At 41.7% G+C, this 24,432-nt stretch overlaps 1 protein-coding gene across 13 annotated transcripts in view; it reads left to right on the top strand.

The window, feature by feature from the left end:
- Positions 1-24,432, top strand: part of LOC139629195 (partitioning defective 3 homolog) — a 237,741-nt gene that overhangs the window by 20,545 nt on the left and 192,764 nt on the right. For 7 of the 13 annotated variants that reach the window (XR_011692923.1, XM_071491676.1, XM_071491671.1 and 4 more), the window contains exons 1-2: positions 13,799-14,117; positions 18,724-18,825. Coding sequence is in view for 12 of the 13 variants with exons in the window: in XM_071491676.1 (XP_071347777.1) it covers positions 13,938-14,117; positions 18,724-18,825 (282 nt within the window). In the remaining variant the exon portion in view is untranslated. Of the gene's footprint in view, positions 1-13,798; positions 14,118-18,723; positions 18,826-24,432 lie in introns of those variants that run through there. The other 6 variants (XM_071491678.1, XM_071491674.1, XM_071491677.1 and 3 more) reach the window with 2 other exon arrangements.

Raw genomic sequence — 24,432 nt, 5'->3', positions numbered from 1 at the left:
ATCAGGGCTCCTTGGAATTGTAATGATAAGCTTTTTTTTTTTCTTTTTTGAAATAACAGATCTTTGTCTGAAACAGGTCACTCTGGAAAGGTGAAGGAAGTCGCTTTGGTGGAACCAGTTCTTTAAAGCAGCTGGATGTTTTGTCTGTCTGACTTCCACCTCTGACAGACAGGATTTCCTCCTGTCACATTTTGCCCGAAACCAGATGAGAGTAACCACAAGATTGTCTCCTGATAGCAGTCCCTCCTTTTGTAATATGACACAGCTCTGACCGCTGTCGAACAGAACCCTGGTGCTGGTTTCAGTGCTTGAGGTCGTAGAGGGGGTTGATTGCACTGAAGCAGCTTTGGGTCAGGTACAGACAATTCACAGTGAATTGACTTGCAAATCTCTGCCTGACTGTCCCGAATTTCTTGTGCCATGGCTTGAACACCCCCCACCCATCTAGTCCTTCAGGGGGGTTGCACGAAATGATACCAGACACTTGCATATTCAGACCTGTTTATGAAATTATAGAGGTTCTAGAAATGAAGTTGTGAGTGGAGTGTGGCACAGGATCCCCCAGTGTGGCGGCCGTGGCGGCCTTCCAGCTGCCAGTGACGGCTTCGCTTTGTTTGGGCTCAATAGATTGTTCATGTGATCTAAGCCAGCTGTCTGTAGAGAGTCCTGCACCTGTCCGCTGTTTTCTTTTCTGCGTTACCAACCCTGGACGTCTGACATTCTCCTGCTATTGCTTTCATGGCTGTGTACCATGTGTCTGCTGTCAGCTGTGAGATCGTTTGGTTTTGTGTTAACATCTTATGTTGAATCTTGCTGCTTTTACATTTTGGGGATGCGCGTCGTCCTCTACAGGTTGAACTGAGCCCGAGGGTTCAGTGAAACCTGCCGAGACGTTTAGAAACTAATGGCTGACAGTCCTAAAATTAGCCTTGTAGCCTCATTTCTGTAAAGGTCAACTCACTGACCTCCCTGCCTCAGATGTGATCTGCTCTACCACCGAAACGATTACTTGATTAATCGATTAGTTGGTAGACAGAAAAGGAATCGGCAGCTATTGTGATAACTGAGAATATGCAACTTCAGGCCTCTCTAATGTCGATATTTGCTGGTTTTCTTTGCTTTCAACGAGGGTAAAATTAATGTCCATTAAGCCAGTATTTCTCAAAGTGGGGTCCTGGGACCCCCAGGGGTCCCTAAGGTGGGTTCCTGGGGGTCCCCAGCAAAAATAATAATAGAAGAATTTATTTTTACTATTGCAATTCCGTCCATAAGTGACACGAAAGAATGTATTACTTTTTTTGGTCATGGGTTTCAAGCACTCTCTGTAATAATCAAAGAGAAGTCAGTTTAATGGTCCTTCATGGGGACAAGTTTGACGACCACTGGTTTAGGCAACGTGAAGACATCCCCTTGTGCTCTGGGAAATTATGATGAACCTTTTTCAACTTTTTTATTTTATAGACCAAACGATTAATCGAGAAAATAATAAGCTGCTTAAGCAATAATGGAAATAATCATTAGTTGTTGCCCCAACCTGATAGCAAACATGTTAATATCATTATATGTGTAATTCTAGTCTAACTCACCAGACCTGCTGAGGACCTTTACTCTGAGCCAAGATTATTTCAGGAGATACCCTGATTATATTGAGATTGATGCAGCTTGAAAAGATTATTCACGACCTGATACGGCTGAAAACATGATGGACAGAAATTCAAATGGAGCACAGCTACTGGAGCTCAAGTTTCAACACGATTTCTCCTGCAGTTCAGCCTGTACGGTTTCTTGTTGCCGTGCCGGAGTATCAGTAACCAGTGACACTGTGGGAATGTGATACGTGGTGTCTCTGAAGGAGATGAATAGGTTATTGTGTTGCAGCGTGTGTCCCCTTTCAGGTCTCTATCAAAAAGACTAGAGTGCACATGTACTCAAAAGGACACACACAGACAAGGCTGCATAAAATGCCACATGCACAAACACACAGGCCTGTATCTGCACACGCATAAAATCACACGCTTGTTGTGCGCACACAGCTCATTTGCAGCATTGTTGTGCGCACACAGCTCATTTGCAGCATTGTTGTGCGCACACAGCTCATTTGCAGCATTGAATACCTGGTTAGCTGCTATAGGAGGCAGATGAGAGCAGCGTGTGCAGTTCAAGGTCCAGATAAGATGTGGAAACACCACTATGCTCTCAAGAAGACACTAAAGGTGGAGTCATGTCACGACAGCCAGCTGCAGGTACGTTTGAGCATTACCTTTGCTGGTCTGCAGGGACATGTAGCTTTGTGTTGAATGTATTAATTATTTTTGCTGCAGAACTCAGCTTCTGACTGCTTAAGTAAACGTCATGTATCACCGTTACACCTTACAATGACTTCTGTTATATATTCAGCTCAGTCCTGTTTTCATATACACATGGATACTGTCTAGGAATGTCCTGACCTGGGTTACAGGATCAGGATTGTGCCAGATCCGGGTTTTTCTGATGGGCCCTGATCAGACAGCCCAACTTGTTTTTTTGGACCCTTTTCTTTTGCTTGGATGTTGATCAGCTGCCACAAATGCCTAATTTGACTGTGTTAAAAACAATGGAACAGCCAAGCGTTGTGACTGAATGAGTGACTTGTGAATGAACTGTTGAGCACCCAAAACAAATAAACAGCAGCCAGCACTTTGAAACCACAACAGCATATGGTGGCAGTGATGTGGGCAAAGTATTTTCTTTGTTCTGCAGTGAACATGCAAGTGCACCACATCCTTCAAGTTGTTTGCCCAACTGTTTTTGAACTTTATTAGCTTGTTCGTGCTAACTCTAAATCTTGTCCTAATCACTCTGACTCTCCACAGATGTTAGATACACAACACAATATGACTCTGGTCAAAATATGAAGGACACAGCTGTGATGCAGAGGTCTTCAGTTGTCAAACATATCTAAATTGCTATCCAGGACAAAAGCCTGACTGGGGCATCCTGTCCAACTCCATTACCTTTATGGACCGACTGAACTGGTTTGAAACTGTTGAGGATGGAAAAACGTCCTGTCTTTTAAAACCAAATTTCACTACCTGATGCATCACCAGCATCTGTGAGCCAATCAGCATGCAGCACGCTCGGAGATCTAATAACGCTGTGATTGGCTGTTTATTTACACAAACTGGTTTAAGTGGGTAAAGAGACCGAGGGTAAAACTAATGTGAAACTAAAAATTGACCTGTAATGTGTATTGTCGTTTTCTTTGTGTTCACATGGATTTGAATAAATCTGTATTGAAAAAAAAAAATATTCGTTAAGTATCTGTAACGAGGTCAGGTTATCAGAATCAGTACAGATATCGAAGATTTTCACTGATACCCAGCTATAGTTGTTACTGCTTTTTGTTTTAAAAACCGTTTCCTGTAAAGAATCTGTGACAAATCTGTTGTAACAAAAACCAAATCAGAAACAAATGTAACTTGACTAAATGTGTGAAATGTCGTGAGAGAGAACAGTTTTTTTCACATTTGACTCTCATTAACTTACCGTGCTTTCTGTGATTGGGGCAGAAAGCTGTGAGGTTTAAAGCCTCAGGTATCTGCAGGTCTCCACCCATGCTGAAGTGTTTCCTCCTCACCAGCTGGAGGGGGGACGTCCCTCCCCTCCCGCCTCTGTAATCTGACATCCTTTTGCAGTCGGATGATGAAGACGACTAATTCCTCCTTCAGGGGAATCAATGGAGAATCGCTAACGAGCCTAATTGATACTATTGAATTCCTCTCGTGTCGCCGTCTGTTCTGCGCTGAAGCTTTCAGGTCTGTTCGCTAAAGTGGGTCCGCTGGTGGATGACAACACTCAGAGGATCAAATGTCCGTGAACTTCGGATGCCTGGTTTCCAGTGCACCTGAGCCGCTTTCCTCTGACTCAGTCTCTGATTCTATCTCTGCTCTCATGCTCTTTTTTCCCTCTCTTTCCATCTCTTTATCTGTTTTTCTGTCCTCTATACTGACTTCTCTTGCTTCTTGTGGTTTTCCCTCTCAGGAGATCATGCAGGAATATAGCTTTTATCTTGTATTTTCTCAGATCTGTCTGTCTAGTTCTGTCAGTAATCTTGTCAGGAGACAGGTGGTTTTATCTTTTTTCCTTTCCTCTCTTGACTGTCCTCAACTGCCATACCAGAACATGTTTGCTTGTCATACCTGGAAAAGAACAAAACCCAAATTGAAATTATGTTTTTTGGAGCTCCCTCGCTAATCATACATCAAGACGCTTTCTCCGACTTTACACTGAGAAGTTTTTGTTCCACTGCATTAATCTGTGGCCTCCTTGAGGTATTTTTCGACTCAGGCACATGTGGACTGTTGCCAGGGTTTTTTTCCCCACTTGGACCTGATCTCAGTCCTGCTCGTTGTTTAGGGATTAGAAGCAGTTGGGCCACGGGTGATAGCTGGCAGGCTGACAGCTGGTGTAACTGTAGACGCCACGCCGACGTGTGTCTTCAATTTACCCCCCCCCTCCATTTTCTCTTCGACTGACCCTTAAGAAAAACTAAACTCGACAGTGATTTCCTACATTCTGGTTTTCCCTGGTTGACTGGGAGATCCTTTGCAATGCAAAAGGGAACTCTTAAAAGTATTTTCTGAGCTGTGTTCATGTGGTGTTGTAAAGGCTGGATTTATTTTGCATTGTTTAAGAGGATGGCTTTCAAAGGCAGTTACAACATTTGTTGTGGTTTCCTGCTCTGACAAGGTCAAAGAAATTTCTTTTACACAGACGAAAAAGTTTTATGACGTACAAATGCACAAAAACGTCTGAGTCAATTCATGCCTGGAAAAAATCTGCTCAGTTTCCCGTCACTGCAGGTTAGTCTGTTTCTCCGATAGCTCACTTATCTTACTCAGATTTTTGACAAATGCTATTTACAAATCCTGTAAGGCCTTATACTCTTTAGCGGACGTGCAGAAGGTGTTTGATACATGCACAGCAGATCGCCGTCTACCTATTCCACACATGCACATGACATATCAGAACAAAATGGAGATGTACGTGCAAGAGGAAGAGCTGCTTTGTCTCCTGTACTCGTTATTTTGAGGATGAACTGTAGAGGTGAGGGCAGCAGCGGACATGTTTGTTTCCCAGTTCATCCGCAGTGGATACCTTTGTGCAGTATTGGTGGGTATGCGGACGTCCGCACCAGAGCCTCATGTTCACCTTGTGATGATGAAATTTACATCACACGGACCCTTGTACTCATGGATGTAGACAGTAGAACACTGTTGATGCAGATTATTTTTACCTGAAAATTAGTTTAGACCAGCGGTTCCCAATGAACTGGATTTAACACCCAGTTGTACAATATTAGTCAAAATATCTAAATAAATAAATAATGTTTATAAATGTTTTAAGAAGAAATCATCTTTGAAAACAAACTTTCTTGTATTAAGGCCTATCACTGTGTTAAGCCAGTAATAGAAACTTTTATGTTGTCGCAGGCCGAACCGACTCGTGAATGTGTTTGCTTTCAGCCTGATTGTGCACTAAAAAAATGACATGGCAAAAACTGGAGCATCAAAATGGATAACTGGTGAGAAACAGGAAGAATTCAAAGGAAAGAATCAAAGGACAGCTGGTGAACTGACAAGTGATCTCTCCCCTGACTTTCAGTTCAGTATCATTAGAATAAAAAGTGCTCTCAGAAGGCTTTATTTGGCCTCTGTATTTTTATGGGGTCGGATGTGGGCTGCCAACATTTTTGAGATTTTTAGGTGGGTCACTTGTTGGAAAGGGTTGGGAAACACTGGTGTAGACAATCTAACAGAGTTGTCTGATTGGCAGCTTGTCTGAATTGTCCTGATACAACTCGATAAGATAATAAAAATATCTCCGTGATGTATTTGCAGCCACAGTAACGCTGACCCTGTTCAGGTTCTCTCTGCACACAAAAACCACTTCACACATTGACAGTGAGCCAGAGGTGGTTTGCAGTAATGTGTTTGTGCCTCTCTTACAGTAAGCTTAATGGAATGAAAATAACAATTTGCCCTGATAAGAAGGCCGTCATTTGTGAACATTATGTGATTAGATGTTGTGAGGCCCCTCGAACCAACGGAAGTGCCAAACATAGCACAAACATTTCACCATGGGAACTTTTCTAAGGACTGTGCCTCGGCCACTGTGCCTCGCTTTGAATAACAACCACAGAGCGCTTCTTTCACGGGTTCCTTCTGTAATAAATCACATATCAGTAAATGCTACTTGGAAAAAAAAAAGACTCGCTACTCACACTCTGTTTTGTTAAAATAAAAAAATAAATAAAAAAAACATCCATGTCATTATGGAGGATGTGCTGCATGCTGTTTTCCTTCCTGTATATCCCAGTGTGCCACCGCAGATACACCACAACACTAGCACAAAAGATCTGCTGCATCACTGTCAGTGTAGTTCAGAAACTGCACTGTCTGCTTTTAACGGATGGAATAATAGGCACCTTAATGCATCGCGGCAGAAAAGTTAAATAAGCTAGAGAAATGATTAGTAGTTGGTCATTTTAGTTCAATTTCAGCTTAAATTCAGATTATGAAGCTTTATTGGTTATGGCATAGACATTTTAAAATATGCCTAACCCCCAAAAAATAAAAAGGAAGAAAGAAAAAAAAAACAGTCACTGGTTAAAAATGTGTCTGAAGTGAGATGTTCAGATTCTTTGAACCCTGTCACATCTTATCAACTCTGTTTGGTGAGAAAACACATGCTCCCAGCATCCTCTCTGTTCCCATCGATTTTCAGCATCAGCCAGTTAACGTACAACCTGCGTGAAGGTCACTGTGGTGATGTGTTCAACTGTTGATCCTAAAAGCTTCTCCTCTGCTTTCTCTACTAAGCTGCTTATTGTTAGAAGCAAATGAATTGATAAAGGTATGAGTGTGTCATTGTGGTGGTGTATGACACTGGTGCAGACTATATTTATTCTCATTTTACAACGACTTTCTCTACCTTTGGAGGCAGCCTTTGTGTGTGGAAGAGATACTTTGCATAGTGCATTAAAGAGACCGATATGTCGGCTTAGGCAAAATCCAAAGTTTAATATGTTGATACAGTTTCAATATTATCAAATCTAAGCTTAAGACTATTAATATATTACAGGTTTAAAGTTTGTTTCCTCCCAAAACTCTGAATAACTGTGTAACCTTGAAGAAGAGAGAAGATCTCCTCCATCAGGAAGATTCAGTTTGTTTGGAGGGAAAACTGCAGCCTCATGATTTTATCTCTCTCTCTCTCTCTCTCTCTCTCCTGTGAACCACGTCATCGCCTTTACTTCCCAGCCCTGCGGCCCTGCGCCTCCATCTCTCCGTCCTCCCTTCCTCTCAGACCGCCTTGGGTTTCTCTGCACAGGAGGTGGAATTTAAAGTCACCGCTGTAGCTGCCGTCCGATTGTTTTATTATTCATTATATTAATCAGGCTAGAGGCTGAAAACCTCCTGCTTTTGTCCCTTTGCGCCACTTGTGAGATCCTCTTGTTCTTTTGCATTTTGACCAGGTTGCTTTTTGTTAGATTCTGTTCATCAGATGAGTAATTTGTATGAGGAGGAGCTCTCTATTCCCACCACCGACTGCAAACTGTGGTTCACTCAGGCTGAAGCTGAAATAAAGATGCTCTTGTTTGGCGCATTTAAAGCTTAATGTGCTGAATAAAAGTCTGCTGATTAATCCTACCTGCCTCAGTGTTGACGTCTGTTCGCGGGCGGTGTAATTCTGACTATTTTTAGAGTGTAGTATGCTAAAGTGTCAAGCAGTTGCCTGTTTTGATCAGATACGGGGCTTTTCTTTGAATGGCGACATTGTTCTGTTTGCAGCTCGGTGCCGTTGCGGTGTTTGCTTTTGCCAGTGTTTCTCTCTCTGGTTTCTGTCTCGGCTTTCCCTCTGTTTCTGTTTCTCTAAGACAACGACTGCAACATTAGTGGAGTTCAGTGGAAGGACATGAGGGTGAAACACGGATAGATGGAATGACACAGCATTGACCTTGAGGCTGTGGCTGTAATGGAGCATGAGTTGAGAGCACACAGTATTGAGATAGATGGGAGAAAGAGTTTGTTTCTGTGTTTGTCATTATGGTTTTGTATGTGATCCCTTTATGCTCATTTTATCTGTCATCACAGTGTGTATGTGCTCTGACGTCTGGTTTGAAGTTTGTACAGGGCTTCACTGTGTGGGTTATTCACAAAAACATCTGTTCGTTTTTATGATTTTTAAAAATGGTATATAATACATCAAAGAGCACATTTTCTTTACATTACTCTTTATTTTTGATTGACAAAAGCTTTTTCTGTGCGCCACAAGCATCTTGCTCGTGACGTACAACACAAACTTTTGGACGTGTGAGGACATTAAATCGTCCTCAAAATCTGAAAACTTTTGAGTAAAATTGATTTTAAAAAAACCCAAAAGCCTGGCCTTCACTTTATATAATTTGCTTTTTAGGTCTGTGATAGGAAAGAGAGAGAGAGCCAGACGGATAAGGATATGAGGTGATGGAAGTGAAAAAAAATCCACCGAATAAGGGTTTGACTCTTGGATGCAGTCACCGACCTTTGGCAGCTTCCTCTCTCCTCTCCAACTCTGTTTTGTGCCTTTGATTGAAACTCCTTTACCCCTCCTTCCCATCTAGACTTAATATTTATAGCTAAGGACTACAGCCTTTGCCCCCACACATGTACACACAGCCCGGCACAGCAGGACGGGGCAGTTGTTAATTCTGCTGAGAGTAAATGGTGAGCAGCGAGTCTGGCAGCAGTCCAGGCTCTTGAATTCCTCTTGGCACTCACATGGGGAGGAATGTTTGGCACTTGAATCGTGCAGGAGTGATGGTGCTTTGCAGTCAGAAGATGTGAACAGTGACGTGGATTGCAGCATCTGGAACCACAAACCCATGCACCATTGAAAGAGATGTGCAAAATACTGATCAAACTTTAAAGACTGCTGCACATGTTGCACCTTTAAAGGTCCCATATTGCATAAAGTGGTACATATTTTTATTTATTTATTTTTATTATAAAGTAGGTCTAGGTTCTATATTAATACTGTGAAAGTATCAAAGCCTCAGTCCACAGAGAAATGCACACAGCCTATATTCAGAAACTGAGCCCTAAAACGAGCTGTCAGGACTTCTGGAACTTTGTGATGTCACAACAAAACAGTCACTGCTCTCAGCCATGCTCCAAGCCCCGCCAACCTGGACCCACCATCCAACCTTGCAGGATTTAATTTCTCAGAGCGTTAACCTGAAATCTGCTATGTTTTTATTCAATCAGAAAACAGTCAGCCAATCAGAAGAGATGCTCAGACCCTCTCTTCTGATTGACCTGTTGTTACTAGAGCTCCAGAGAGAAGCCTGAGAGAGGAGATGTGAAACTCCATTGAGATTGTTTTTGGTTCTTAAAACCACAAATATATCTTCTAATGGATACAACACTTTAAATAAAACACAGGAAAAGTCTAAAATATGGGACCTTTAAAGATTAATAGGCTGGAGCAATATCCAAAGTGTTATATAGTGATATACAATATTATTTTTTTGTGTTTTTTTTTATTTATTTTTACGGCAGACAGAATATTATACAGAACATTAATATTTTCATAATATTATACAATATTATGAAAAAAAACATATGAGACCGTATTTTATGACAACCAGAATCAGCTGAGAAATGTGATGGCAAGTGGAAAAAAGCAAAAGTAGACCAGACATGAAACTGACAACCTACAACTTACAAGTATTTTCTTTTTCTGATATTCCACTTGGAGCATATACACATTCACATGTTTCCAGACACACTAGCAGAGTGCTGCTCGTCACCACGCCACACCGACACGTCTGTCTCTGTGCAGGAATCTGTCTGTGGTTTTACACACATCACGTAGCACTTGAATGGCATTTTCCAATTTCCACCTCTCTCCCCTCACTGGTGTCATTATACTGGAGTGAAAGGCTCTTTTGTTTCTTACTTCAACCTTGCTTTCGCCCCTGCGGTGCAGGTCACGTGTAGCCCTGCTCTGGTTGTGCACACGTCCCAACATCAGACAACATTGAAAGGAGGTCTGTCAAAGTTGATAAGTGGAGGAGAGATGTTTGTCTGTGAGGTACATTTGGTGCTAATGTTTGACAACGTCAGATATTCGCTGTTTGAACAAGTGGCACACTGATGGCTCACATGGATGTGAACACAATTTTCAAAAGGTTTGAAGTTATCAGTTTTCGTAAGACATTCTCTAAGGTCTTTAGGAAACAAGTTGTAGTTAACCTTTATTCATCCAGGGAGAGCTCCCTTCAAAAACAAGCGTTTTTCCAGCAGTGACCTGCTTCATGTTTTTATAATCACGCCTGAGCAGTCCTCCTTTGAGCCACACAGAGAGAGCAGATGGGTATGTCAGGGCAAACCTATCCTCACATGAATACATGTTAAACTTTACTTTAGACCAGTCAGTTTTAGTTGATCTGCATCATAATTATTCACTTCAAATACACACAAAGTGTCTAAGTGTCAGTCCAGCATATTCCCAAATGATCTGCTCCCTGTTTTATTCTTCACAGGAGGTTTGTGAGGATGAAAATGTGATAATGACTCTTAGTGACTTTTTTTAAACACTTTTTATCTTATTCTTTTATCTTAAGAATGTTTTGAATTTATATTTTCTTCTATGTTATGGTGAAGTTATTTATTCCTTATGTGTTGTGGTTGGCAAAGATGTGGCTTTTCATGCAATCTTGTGACTTGCCACCTCAATCAGCATTGGTTAATTATGCATTAAAACACTTTAAAGTCATTTCCATAATTTAATAGATCAATAAACCAAACCTAGAATTTTGACATCGAGCTTTGAATTGCAGGGTTAGATGATGTAGCCATAAATTGAATTGTCATTTCATTTGGTGCCTTCTTTTTGCAACAAGATAACTTTGGTTAAAACTTTGGTTAAAAGACGGAACTGATCAAAGATCAAGTTGCAGGATTTTTTTCTTTCTCCATTAGTCAGTTCATTAGGTAACAAAAACTGTCCATTCATCACCATTTTGATGCAGGTCTCAGGAAGAGATCTGAAAACCTCTACAAGCAAAACCAAAAGCAGCTGTACTGTTAGTTTCCAAAGTGGTAGATACTGTATATAAAATACCACCAGGAATCACACAGTTGAAATTAAGTGACAATAAGCCTGCTGTGTGTTCATAATCCAGTGTTTGTTAGTGTTGCCTGCTGTGAGGATAAAGCATGTGTAAGCACAGATTGTGTTAGATTGTGTCTTTTTTTTTCTTGTACCATGTTGCCTTAATTTTAGCAGCTTCCACCAACTTATTGCCTTAAAGTGACTTCCTCCATCTGGCCTTGGTTTTAAATACCCCCCACGCCTCTACCCCTAATCCTAAATCTACAATCACTTAATTATTCTTTCAGATCCTCTGTGTTCCACATGTCGTTTTTCACCCCATCCATCCCCAAACTGAGAGGGAGGACGAGAGAGGGCTGCAGCGAACTTTTTTTAAGCAATGGGGGGAAAAAAAGGGTGTCACACTAAATTTGCAAATTAAGAGTTACACTAGAAATGCGTTTTGATCTGCTGTAAACCCGCATCGACGCAGCACCGCAGGGTTATAGTGAGCTGGGTAGATGGAAGGATTCCCAGAGGATTCACTGCAGCGTTTCTGAATATGAAACAACCCTTAATGCGTGTCAAGCGTAGGACAGCGTTGTGTTAAAGATTTATAAGGACAAAGAGGGAGAGGGAGAGTGTGAGGCGGAAATGGTCGAGCACGAGAGCTGTGAGAGGGACTGGAAAAGAGATGAGATGATTGAAAGTGAATGAGATGTGGTGAGACAGGCTAAAAATACCTGTATAATGGAGGTAGATGGGGTAAAAATGAAGAGCACATCGGTAGAGATACAGAAGACAGAACGGACTCATGTTTCTGTAGCGGTTACACATCAAGTCGTGACCACATGAATTATGAGAGAGACAAAAACAAAACTTTTCTGTGGCCAAGAACACTAACCTACATGTATCCACACTGTATTGTACATTGTGTAGCACCAGGCTGGATTTGGCAGAACACTGCTGCATTGCTTTAAGGTACAAAGGGGTGTTTCTTTGTGGCACAGAGAAGGGAGCAGATAGATGTGTTCAGACTGAACAAAAAACATTTTACCCTACATATCTACCAATGCAGGCACTGACTGTGCATGGGACAGACAGGATATCAGTCTGTCCAGCTCTCTGCTAGTTTTCTCCATATGTTCATGAATTGGACTATCACAGTCCCAGATTGTGCAAGTATAGGATATTGATTTTTCAGGTATGTATAGTTGAGTTACCAATGAGTTATTATAACCCTGGGAAAAGAAGTTCAACACCAGGTAGGTGTCACATGTGTAGCACCAATTCAAAACAAAACTAGAATCACTGCATGACGGTTGTTTCAGCCAAGTTGCAGGAAATATAGTAACAAACTCTCATTCCTGAGTTACAGCATTGAATAATGGCCAGAGGTGTGAAGTTGACAGTGAAGTTGACCTTTGACCTTTTGGATATGAAATGTCATCACTTCATTTTATCCTTATCAATATTTTTGTGTCATAATTAGTGTATGAGTTTGTGAGCTATAGCCAAAAACGTGTTTTGTGATTTCACAGTGACTTTGACCTTTGACCTTTGACCACCAAAATAAAATTAGAACATCCTCAAGCCCAAGTGAGCCTTTGTGCTAAATTTGAATAAGTTCCCTCAATGCATTAATGATTATTGAGTTCACAAGAACCTGAAAATATATAATTCCTCTGGTTCTGACTGTCGCCGGCACAGAGGCATTAAAAAGCCTGTTATCACCAAACAGTGATGCTGTAAAAGTCAAACACACCATTGGTTGTTAGAAATGAGGCTAACAACATGTCATTTTTAACAGTCTTATAATGTGGAACCATGACCTTTAGCTGACAGCCTCATAGTGATGTGGTTGTTTATTCACAGTGGTTCCTCTGCGGCTCCGTTGTTCATATCGCCTGCTTCCTCCACCTGTCCCTCTGCGCTCTCCGAGGCAGCGGACGAAACGGAGGAAGACGTGGAGACCACCTCCTCAAACAGCTGGAGAAAATCCTGAACGTGCTGCAGATCTGCATCCTCAGTGTCAGATTGTGAACCATCCTCTGGCGGTGTGGCAGAATATGATCCCGAGATTGCTTCTTCAAAAACGCCGTTGACGTAGTCCTGGATGAGAGACAGCTCTGAACCTACACTCTCAGACTCGAAGTTTGACCAAGCATCATCCCCGTGCTGTTGAAAATAAATCTGAAGACATCACTTTTTGCCTCTGCTAACTCTGGCATTTGTCACGTATTGAAAGAATAGTCGATCAGTAGTTGCCCTACCTGCATGTCCAGCATGATGTTGTTGGTGTAGATGTGATCAAAACACATCAGATTGTTGTGCAGGTGGACGAGCACCTCGTAATTCGCCTCATCGTCGTCATCATTTTCATCACTGACGTTCTTCTCAGCTTCGTCTTCAGCCTCATCCGACAGGAAGTCTGAGTCGAGATCTTCCAGGGACATTGTTGTGTTGCGTGCAGCTCCCTGCTGGACCTATGATGGCATGTGTCAGTGTGTAGTCTGAGGCCGGGAAAGATCAGAATCATTGTTACCACAATAAATTCAGTCTGTGTTTATTGTGCCAGGCAACCGGCAACTGTTTGGTGCTTTGATTTAAAAAGGCTCGTTGAGTTCTGGACTGCTGCTGTGTGTTCTGCAGTGGCTTTTATCTGAGCTGAGGATCAGTGTTTACATAACCTGAGCTTGACCTGCCTGGTGTGACCTTCGACCTTCCGACAGTTTGCAAGAAACTGTGTCTGTTACCACTTCAGTTGTTGTTTGTATCCTTTGTCTCGGAGGCGGAGAGGGATCCCAGAAGCTGCAACAATGACCTTTTGCTCCACAGCTAAAAACAGAACTTCCTGGTCCAAGTTTGCTTCTCTCCAGAGCTTCCAGGTGAAATGTAATAAAATAATTTGCACGTCAAGTTATTTACATCCCATACAAACAGAAGGACAGTGGGTCTGTGCCGTCATTCTTCACAAAAAGAAAGGACAGATTCATACTGTGAGTCAGTAAAACCTTCACTTTTCCCCTGACCACCTCTTGTATTGGTCTGTTGTCAGCTTCCTGTTTGTCATGTTTTTTTTATCACTGCCTCACACTGATGGCTGCTCATTATATTTCTTTTTATAGCTGTACCCAGTCTGCTTGAATGTGAACAGCTGTAGAAATTAATTTATATTTAATAACCTAAAATTCATTAACATGAAATTAAATTCAGCATGAAAGAGAATCTGTTGAATATATTCAATGCCTGATATTGTCTAAGTTTTGACTGATACTGGATTTTGGAGGCTTATGCTTAGTGTTGTTTTTTGATAGAAATAAATAAAGATAAAAAAGAAAAGAATAAAGATATCCTGCCTCAGTACATACATTTGTTGCAGCTCTTTTCCCAGCATACTTTGCAAGGGATCTTTAAAAGCTTCTATCAGCTAAAAGTATTTCAGTGAAAAAGTTTTTATTCTCCAATCTCAGTATGAGCCTCAAAAGGATGCAATGTCACCTCTGCTTTCTCTCAGTCTATTGAAAGATAACAAAAACATAAAATACAACAATATTATAATCCCAGTCAAGTAATGTTCTGCTTGGTTTGGCTTTAAAGTGAAGATAATGTCATATTTGTAATTGTGGTCACAAGTGTGAGCACCTCAGGGCTGCTTGACTGTCTGTAATTCAGTGCTGGGCTTTCCCCCTGTATCCTGCCTGCTGCCCTTGGCCTGCCTCCAGGTCTGTTGTGCTACAGCAGGCAATGCTTTTTCTTGATCTGACTCCAGACCTGTCTTAGTTTTTATGCACTACTGTAGATGAGGGTCTGTCAGATTAGCGTCATGGGAATCTCAGTTGGGCCCCCGAGGGACCAGTCACGCGTATGAGACTGAAAAGGAGTTTGTATCCATTTTATGTGGAGTTGTCCACACTGGAGTGCTGTGTGTGTACTTCTACCTCTATCTCTGTGGGGACCAGTTTGTGTTGTAGACTTTGTTGAGTTTGGACATTTTGGGAAAGTGAGGCATCTTCAACGGGCTGATTGAGGCTTAAGACTTAGCTTTAGGGTTCAGGTTAGGGGTAGGGTTAGGCATTTAGTTGTTAAGCTTAATGTTAAAGGTCCCATATTGAATAAAGGTAGATTTCTATGTCTTTTTTGATAATAAAGCAGGTCTAGGTTCTATATTAATACTTTGAAAGTATCAAGGCCTCAGTCCTCAGAGAAATGCACACAGCCTGTATTCAGAAACTGAGCCTTAAAACGAGCCGTCAGGACTTCTGTAACTTTGTGATGTCACAACAAAACAGTCACCACCCTCAGCCCAGCCAGCCTGGACCCACCATCCAACCTTGCAGGATTTGGTTTCTCTGAGTGTTTACCTGAAATCCGCTTAATTTTATTAGATCACTCCGGAAAACAGTCAGCCAATCAGAAGAGAGGCTCAGATCCTCTCTTCTGATTGGCTCACTGACCTGTTGTTACAATAAAAAATTGTGAGAGGAGATGTAAATCTACACTAAGATGGTTTTTGGTTCTTAAAATCACAAACATATCTTCTTATGGATATCAGCACTTAAAAGTGTGAAATATGGGACCTTTAAGGTTAAGGGCGACATAATATGTTATGTCAATGAGTGTCACAGCTCACAGCGATAGAAGTACAAGTGTGTGTTTCCATCTCTGGTATGCTATAACCTTGTTTACTATGTGACTGGCACCATGACATTTGCTGTGAGCTATTTTTACCACATGAACTTGGCCCCACAGAATCACACACACACACACACACACACACACCAGATTTCACACACTCCTCGGTGTGGCCTGCGTGTTCCGAGTCCTAACAGATACATACTATAGGAAGTTGATTTAAGCCCTCACGGACACACACATATCAACGCAATCATAACACCACTTCTTCAAACCTAAACTAAGCGCAGCCCTGAAGAAAAGCCTGCAGTCTACAGGCAGGAATTCTCACCAGCTCATTGTTTGTGTGCGTAATGTGATGAAACACGTGTGGTATCTGATGCGTTCTAATTATAGCAAATACTAAATCTTTTCATTTTCATTTCATCTGCTGAATGTTTTCACTCTTTAAAAGATGCACTTCCTTCATTTAATCTGAAGTAGTGAAAGCAGAGTGGGTAATTCTCACATGGACATGACAGTGGGCATTACTTGTTCAGGTTTTATGGTTTTGAGCAGATTTTTCAACTCAGCCAGTACAAAAACCTGAAATGTGTTTTGGCTGAAATAGATTAAAGACAGTGATTTGTGGCCTCCTTTCCCTCCACTCCTCACAGCGACTTTTACACCCTGGCCTCCTTTTATGTATGTGTGTTGTTTTTTTTTTTTAATAGCTACTTTGGAAACTACAAAATGACAGACAGCAGCAACTTGAGAACCAGCTCTTACTCACACAGGAACCTGCAGTTCATTGTTTGCATTAGTTTCTTGACAGATGCAGATCTGGTGAACATTGGCTGCTTCCTGTAGTTTTCTGTCAGATAAGAGTTTTACAGCTTAGCTTTGATTTCCAGAAGCCCTGCTCTGGAGAGACCGACTGGTTTGACGACACAGATGCTTTGTCCATGTTTGGCTGCGGATGTGTCACTTTTATCATATGCAAGAGTGTAGTCGTTTGTGTGTTATGATGGCACAATACAAAACAGCAAAACGTCTAATAAGAGTCCAAACCTAGAAAGAAAATGTCTTGAGAAGTAGGTCATTTACAGTGGGACAGGGACGTGTGTGTGTGTGTGTGTGTGTGTGTGTGTGTGTGTGTGTGTGTGTGTGTGTGTGAGAGAGAGAGAGAGAGAGAATTCAGATTTTCCATCAGCTGGAATCCACAGGGTCTCTGTGTCAGGGGGTTGCACAAAGTGACACATGCTGTCACAAACCGTGGCGTCTGTCACTGCAGTCTGACAGTGTGTGCATGAAGCTGACAGGAAACAACAGAGACAACGCTGATGCTGAAGCTTCTGCTTTTTTGTCCTCTCACTCTTATTGGCTCATTTTCTCCACATCTGATCTCAGCCTTAAATATTTCTCTTTTGCTCTGATTTGAAATACAAACATGGGGGAGTTAGATGTTGACAAAGCTTATCTTCCTTGTTGTTTATTAGGACTTTTTTTCTTTTGCGCTCCTGCTGTCAGTTGAGCAGCGTGGGCGGTACTTTCTGGGAAAACAAAAGTTTGTTACCTACAGTTACTTGATATTCACATTCATGGTGTATGCATGCATGCAGTTAATTTTTCATAGGCTGTATAAATCTACGATAAATGTCAGCTTTGATTTTCTCTCATTCGTCATGTTTTTAGTTCATCAAAACTTCTGCATGTCTTTCGCCATCTCTCTCTGTCTCTTTCTCTCTTTATCCTTTGATCATTTAACTTTTTCCAACGTCTCCCTCTCTGTCTCCGTCTGAAGCCCTTTTATCTCGTGTTGCTTTGTGAGTTAAACGCAGCACAACTGTGTTATTATCTCTCCATAATGTGTCTGGTGCCCTTTGCAGTAGCTGCATGTGCTGTCATTGGGCTGGAAACTCTACAAGTGGCTAATGAGGCTGTAACCCTCAGGGCTGCTGTGCGCGGGTCGAGCCCAAACACTCAGGTCCTGACTCATAACTTTGGCAAATGATGCCCACACACACACACACACACACTTTGCATTCTCACTCTGTCGTTTGCCTCGTTGTTGCAGTAAAATCATGTTTTATGATTCACAAGTCAAGACACCAGGGAAATTGTCATAATTATCTTGCGGCTTTGATTCATATTTATGGTTGTGTTTACTGTGATGAAGGGATGTTACACCTTTTTTTTCCCTCTTATCTCATTTTCTCATAACGTCTTAGTGCTGCATGTAAACACCTCCGAGCTTCATTCTGGCATGAACACACTCCCAGGCTGTTTTCTCCTGCTCTATCTGCTTCGACTCCCATCCCTTCCACGCCCCCTGTCCCACCTCTGTTCCCTCTTTCTTTATCTCCATTTCTTCTAATCTGATGTGACCTTTGCATGTGTTTTTCATGTCAAAACATTTGACAAGAAATTGGACTTAATTCTACAATAGCTGTAGCTGGGGTTCCCCCCACACACACCCCACCCCCCTCTGGCCCAGATGTTTGTGAAAGTCCCTCTTGAAGAGTCAGCCATGGCAAAATGAATGTCATGCTTAAGTGCATGTTTCTACAGCTTTTATTAAAACCTCATTTATTTTCTTGTCAGTGCTGCTCGTCAACAAGCGTCTCCAATCCTTTAATCTGTTCTCGTCTTATTTTTTACAATCAAAATTCAGTTTTCGGTGATTTCAGTGCTCCTTCACTCTCTCTTTCTGCTGGTGTCTTTTTATTCCGCCCGACAACATCAACGCAACAAGATCTAGAGTTGAAATCTTTCATCACTTGTTTATATGCTGCTCTGGTGCTTTGTTCTTATTTGCAGTCATATTTATTGGCTTTAAAGAGGCTTTAAAGTGAGAATTATTAAAGTGTACGTAATGCTAGTGCAGAAACATTTGGTTTCTACCACATGTGTCAGTTCATATCAACTCAGTGTATGTTTGAGTTTAGGCTGTGGGTGGTTTTAAACGTCCCTTTCTCTTTTTTTCCCCAGGATGCGAGTTACTGGCTGCAGGTCCACCGGCTGGAACACGGTGATGGCGGCATCCTGGACCTGGATGATGTGCTCTGTGACGTGGCCGATGACAAAGACAGGGTGAGTGATGTTGTTTCAGATTGGAGCAGAGCTCCTGGTGAACACTGACAGAACTGTTTTCTGTTAGATTGTATTTAAGAGTTGATACACGATGATTATCTACATGACTTTTGTGAGGTTTCACATCAGGGTAGATTCCATTTGGAAGTCATAGTTCATGCCATTTTGCATTTTAGCGTTAGCTTGCACGTCTGAACGGTCTCTGATCGTCATCAGGTGGAAGATCTTAGTGTTTTGCCAAAGCAAACAAACAAAAGCACTAAGCACAAGTTTTATAGTGAGTAAGATGTTTGAGATACAGCTTTGATATGTTATATATGCAGGCGCAAGTTACTGTGTTTGGTTGGATCGAAACAGCAGGGCCAGGCCGATAATGGTGAATGTCCCTGACTGACTGAGTGACTGAGTTATACCAGGATTTTAGCTGCAGCTTGGAAGTGAATGTGCATCCTTCATGTGCTGCATTCCAGTCACTTGTTGTCTGACAACTGGGACAGAAAACATGTGAATGAGAACAGCTTTGTTTGAAATACAGCTGTAATAAAGCAGAATTGGACAGAGTGATGTCAGTTGTTTACAGTGGTTGCACAACATTTTAACTGCATCCTCACTTTCACACATTGACTGTATCCAGTCCAGTACTGACCCGGTCTTGTTTCAGTTGTGTTACTATGGTTTCTGTTGCTGCCTTGAGTCAGAGGATGTGCTTCCTGACCAATCAGATAAGAGAATCTCTTGTTTACAGAAGCAGCACGTATCTGTTCCTGGGCTTTCATTAGAAACGTTGTTTACCACGTCTTAGATCTGTGAGGGCCTCTGTATGTTTACATCAGCCTGCGTTAATCTGATCTCAGAACAGATCAATGTGCTTTACTGAGGAGACGCTGAGCTCTGACTCTCACTCCTGCAGGCTGCAGATCAGGTGAAGCTGGAACTCTTCACTAGAACTGAATTGGCAGAGTAGATGATTAGATAAGTTACTTAAACTCTGACTTCAGGGCTTGAACTGTGCGCACTCAGGGTCAAACACCTGACAAATTGTGCTTCCTTACGTTCGGGTGCATCTGACGCCTTAGGCGCCGCAGTTTAGGAGTGAAGTTGACGATGGGATCGGATCGTGACTGACAGCCAGGAGGTCACAGGGTCACATTCTCTACTGTGGCCAAATATTTCAGGACACTCTGCTCGATAGACTGAAAGGTGCTGAAGTATGTGTAGCATTGAGAAAACATTAGAGAGGAGTTACTCTGTAAAGTGTCTTTGATTGTTCACTATATAAATAAAACTGACTTATACTGAATTAAATTATCTAAAACAAAAAATGGACAACTCACCTGTTACATATTTCAATAGGACGAAGATGCTCTACATTAGTGCAAATGCAGCTTAAACTTCCCAGATTTGATTTGATTTTAAAGAAGATAGTTCCATCTTCATCAAATGTGAATGATTTCAGTTTTCTTACTCTTCTGTGATAGTTTATAGACCAAATGATCACAGATTTATCAATAATGAAGTCGGTTTGTAGCTGCAGCTCTAATGTTTACAGTAAACGAGGAACAGGAACTTTAATTGTCTTCATTTCCTTATTGAAATCAAAACGGAGAACAGCTACTATGAAGGAGACACATGTTGTTAGTGACGTGCCATTCCAACCACACGCTCATTCATTTACAGTAATTACAGTGCAGCAGCATTACACAGTTGATGAAAGCTAATATAGTCAAGCTGTTTCTCTCTGAGTTCGTCCACTCTGGAAAAGGTTTCCTCACAGGGCTCAAGAGTTTCTGAGGTTATAAACTTTCAAGGCCCCAATGTGAAATGTGGCTCAAGCAAAACTTACATTTAAGTAAGAATCACTTGTTCAGGTGTGTGAGAGCTGTGTGACCTCTGGCTTCTGTGATACAGTGTCGAACTCAGAGGAATTTTGACGCTGTTGGCGTCTCTCTCTCTCTCTCTCTCTCTCTCGCTTTGTTTTGCAACTCTGTCGACCTCATGTTTACAGGCCTGCAGGTGTGAGTGTGTATCTGCATGTGTGTAACTGTCATCATGCTGCCTCTTCACTCTCTCCTCGGCCCCCACAGGCGTTTTCCACTTCAGAGAATGTGTACATTTCATGTATGACAACCCTTCAACCGCACTAACACAAACCTACACTGCTCTCCCTGCTCTGACACCGAACCCCACAGGGATCACTGGAATGCCTTTAGTTCCCTGCACAGTTATTTGAATCACTGTATTAAAAAACACAAATGAAAACTATTAGAAAATGCATCTGTTACTCTGTATGAAGGTTTGCAAAAGCTTAAAAGTTTATACAATATTTAGTAACATTTGACGTTTCCATTGGTCGCCAGATGTTTGAAACAGGACTGTAATGAAGATTTTAATTATTGATTAATCAATTCATTATTTTTTTTGTCAATGATATAGTTAAAAATAGTGAAAATGCGCTTTGCACGAGCTCAAGGTGATGTCTTTAAATTGCTTGTTTTGGTCAGAAACAGTCAACATTTTTACCGGATAAATGTCCTGACAGCCCCTCCAGACATGTTTTAGACATAAATATGCTCTGCTTTGAACAAGAACACATGACTGATCATATTTGTGTGCACAAAAAGTTCAGTTAGCAAGTTAAAAAAGTTTAACTGCCGGACTCGAGACGTGTTGTACTTCACTGAACTGGAGGGTTCAGTTTCCTGCTGGACCACGTGACCCAGATGTCACAGTCCTGCTTGCTTCATATGAATTTAATATGGTGTTGTGGTCTTTATGGCTTAATGATGTTTTTCAGAAAAAAAAACAACAACAACAGTTCTGTGTATGTGCAGCGGTGCTGGATGGATTATTCAAGCAGAGGACCAGAAAAACCGGGTCCATTTAGACTCAGCTCAGTCAGGAAATATCTGATACTCAGCTGTAAGTTGCCAAATTTGTAAATGTGAACTTAAATAAAAGAAAAAGTAAAAGCGTGACAGAATGAAAACTGTGACCAAACACTAAATACAAGCTTTTAATACATGGCTGTTTTTCATATTTAATGTCACTATCACATTTTTTTTGTCAGTGTGTTGGTTTAGTTTCCTCCGACCCTCAGAGTACCTTCCTCGAGTGATGCTGGCTTCATATCATTTACATTTTATCTAGATTTTTTTTTTCAGTGATTAAAATCTTGTCTTTATCTGATTACCTTGACACATTGTGGAGATGTGGAACTGAAATGTGCACTGAGGTGGTGTGTGTGGTAATGAGCTGGACTGAAGTGGGGTTTGTTGTCTGCCAGCAGCTGCTTAGATAATGTACAGCTCACTGGCGCTCTGCTCCAACAAAGAGCTGATGTGTGTGGGGAAAAATCTGTAGTGGATTTATTGGGTGTTTTATTTATTTATTAAAAAGAAAAAGTATTAAATCCTCGGTTTTAGAGTCATAGCAGTTAGATCCTGGACACACAAAGCTGATGTGGAAAAAACCAGCGCTGTTAAAAGTGGACTTAGAGTCTTTTTGCTGCCTCTTGTTTGTGAAGTTATTCTTGAATTCAGAATGCTCAGTGGGCTGAATGGCCACTGATAAGGTCCGGCTTCAGGCCACAGTGCTGGACACACTGCAACTAAATGACAACACATAGAGCCTGATGGATGACAGAGCTTGGTATTGTTGGATCCCTTGTGCAAACTTGATAAGTTGACTTGAGTCCAGAGAGACGTTTTATTCTGATAGAGGGCTGCTGGTGCTTCCTGGATCAGGACACAGTGGCTGTGATACTGATGGGCAGGAAACTGACTCCCACTGTGCTTTGCTGCAGCCTCAGGACTGAGTGTTTGCAGTCTGGTAGAGCGCACAGTGGAAAGTGGGGCTCAGAGCCACAGTTCATGGACTCTCCTGGCCCACATCCCTGCTCTGTGTGTGTGTGTGTGTGTGTGTCCGAATGTGTGAGACAGCATAAGCGTGAGGTCACTGTTTGTATCTGCCCGGAGCACAGGTGTGTGAGCGTGTGTGTACGTGTGGACAGGCTTCAAGCTCAAGCGTGAAGAAGAGTCCAGCTTCTGTGTGGTGATGTCACGCATAAGTGGCTATAGATGTGTGTTTGGCCTCTGACCTCTGACCTCTGACCTCAGGGACATGATTATTACTGTCAATCTGTGCATGTTTGCTGATGTGAAGCTCAGCTGAAGTTGTGCAGAAAATTAAATTTAACTCAGAACTTTCTTTATCAATTGGATTCATGTAATGGATGTAAAACGCATGAGGAGAAGGAGCAAAAGATGGAGGTGAATGAACTAACTGATGGCAATGAAAGTCTTAAACAGACGGGATAAAAAGTGTTTTTACATTAATTCACATTAGTTTAGAGAAAAGAGGAAAAGATGAAGGAGCTAGCCGTGTGTGTGTGTGTGTGTGTGTGTGTGCGAGTGTGAGTGACTCCATGTGTCCCACTGAACATGACTGGTGGTCTCCTGGCAGCTGTGACTCATCTCTGCCATTCCACAGGAGCTTTTTAAAGACTGGAAGGAATGGCTGGCCCATCACACAAGGACACTTTTATTAGCTTACACTGGAACGAAGCGCACAAGCTGCTTGTAGCAATGTAGCACCCGTCTTGGGAATACGAGTATATACTGTACTTTTTTTAGTGCATTGCAAAATGTGTGGCTGTCTCCTTTAAAGTGGAGTTAAGTGTAAAAGTGTGTGTCTGTTTTTGTGCAGATACAGTATGTATCATCCATGCCAGGAAAAGTGGCGGCCTGCCCTCAAACTTTAAATGTTTTTCCAGATGCCATCTTTCCATCCGTTCATCATCCTTCCTTCCCCTTCTTCCTTTTTTTTCCACCTCTCACACTAAGTGAGAACTGTGACTCTCTGAGCGGCATTAACTCATCTCTGACCTTCGTTAACCGCGATCACTTGGAGGAATCCACTCTCTGGCAGCTGGATCTGCGCTCGCGCAGTTGCTAATCATCATGCTGACGCCATGGAAAATACTTGTTTCTGATTGGCTGGCAAATGTCCCCTTAAAACAGTGGCAACAGACTCATTAAACATAGTTGTTCAGCACTCTAACTGCTCTTCTAAATCAGTGTTGGGGTTTATTATATTGCAGGTAACCACAGCAACAGTTTAAGCCTGACAATAGACTATATGTTTTTTATATTGTTTTTGTATGTATTTCTAGCTTCCTGTGCGCAGAAGGCACGTGGTGTGTGTGTGTGTATGTATGTATATATATATATGCCATACACATACATGCAAGTGTATGTATTTACATATGTGACATAGTTTAACTGCAGGAAACGGCTTGTATTGACTTAACTAATAACCTTAGTAATGAGGAGTGGGAAACAGGTTAATGGCGATTTCTTCTTCTCTTTATGTTCTTCTTCTTCTTATTATTATTATTATTATTATTATTATTATTATTTAGTATCTCTCCTGTGTTTCTGTAGCCTGTCTGTGGATGGAGCTGGGAGGGCTCTCAATATGTTAGCACACTTGATGTTCTATACTTTACATATGTTTCATCCCTCTAAAAGTATCTAATTACATTTTTACACTACTAAAATAATTGTGTTTTTTAAGGCATAAAATGGAACTTGACCTGGACCAACATTA

Source organism: Trachinotus anak, unplaced genomic scaffold, assembly GCF_046630095.1.
Source record: "Trachinotus anak isolate AG129_WGS33_773 ecotype Australia unplaced genomic scaffold, CSIRO_AGI_Tana_v1 ptg000012l, whole genome shotgun sequence".
NCBI classification, from domain to species: domain Eukaryota; kingdom Metazoa; phylum Chordata; class Actinopteri; order Carangiformes; family Carangidae; genus Trachinotus; species Trachinotus anak.
This window is presented reverse-complemented; position numbering and strand designations above follow the sequence as displayed.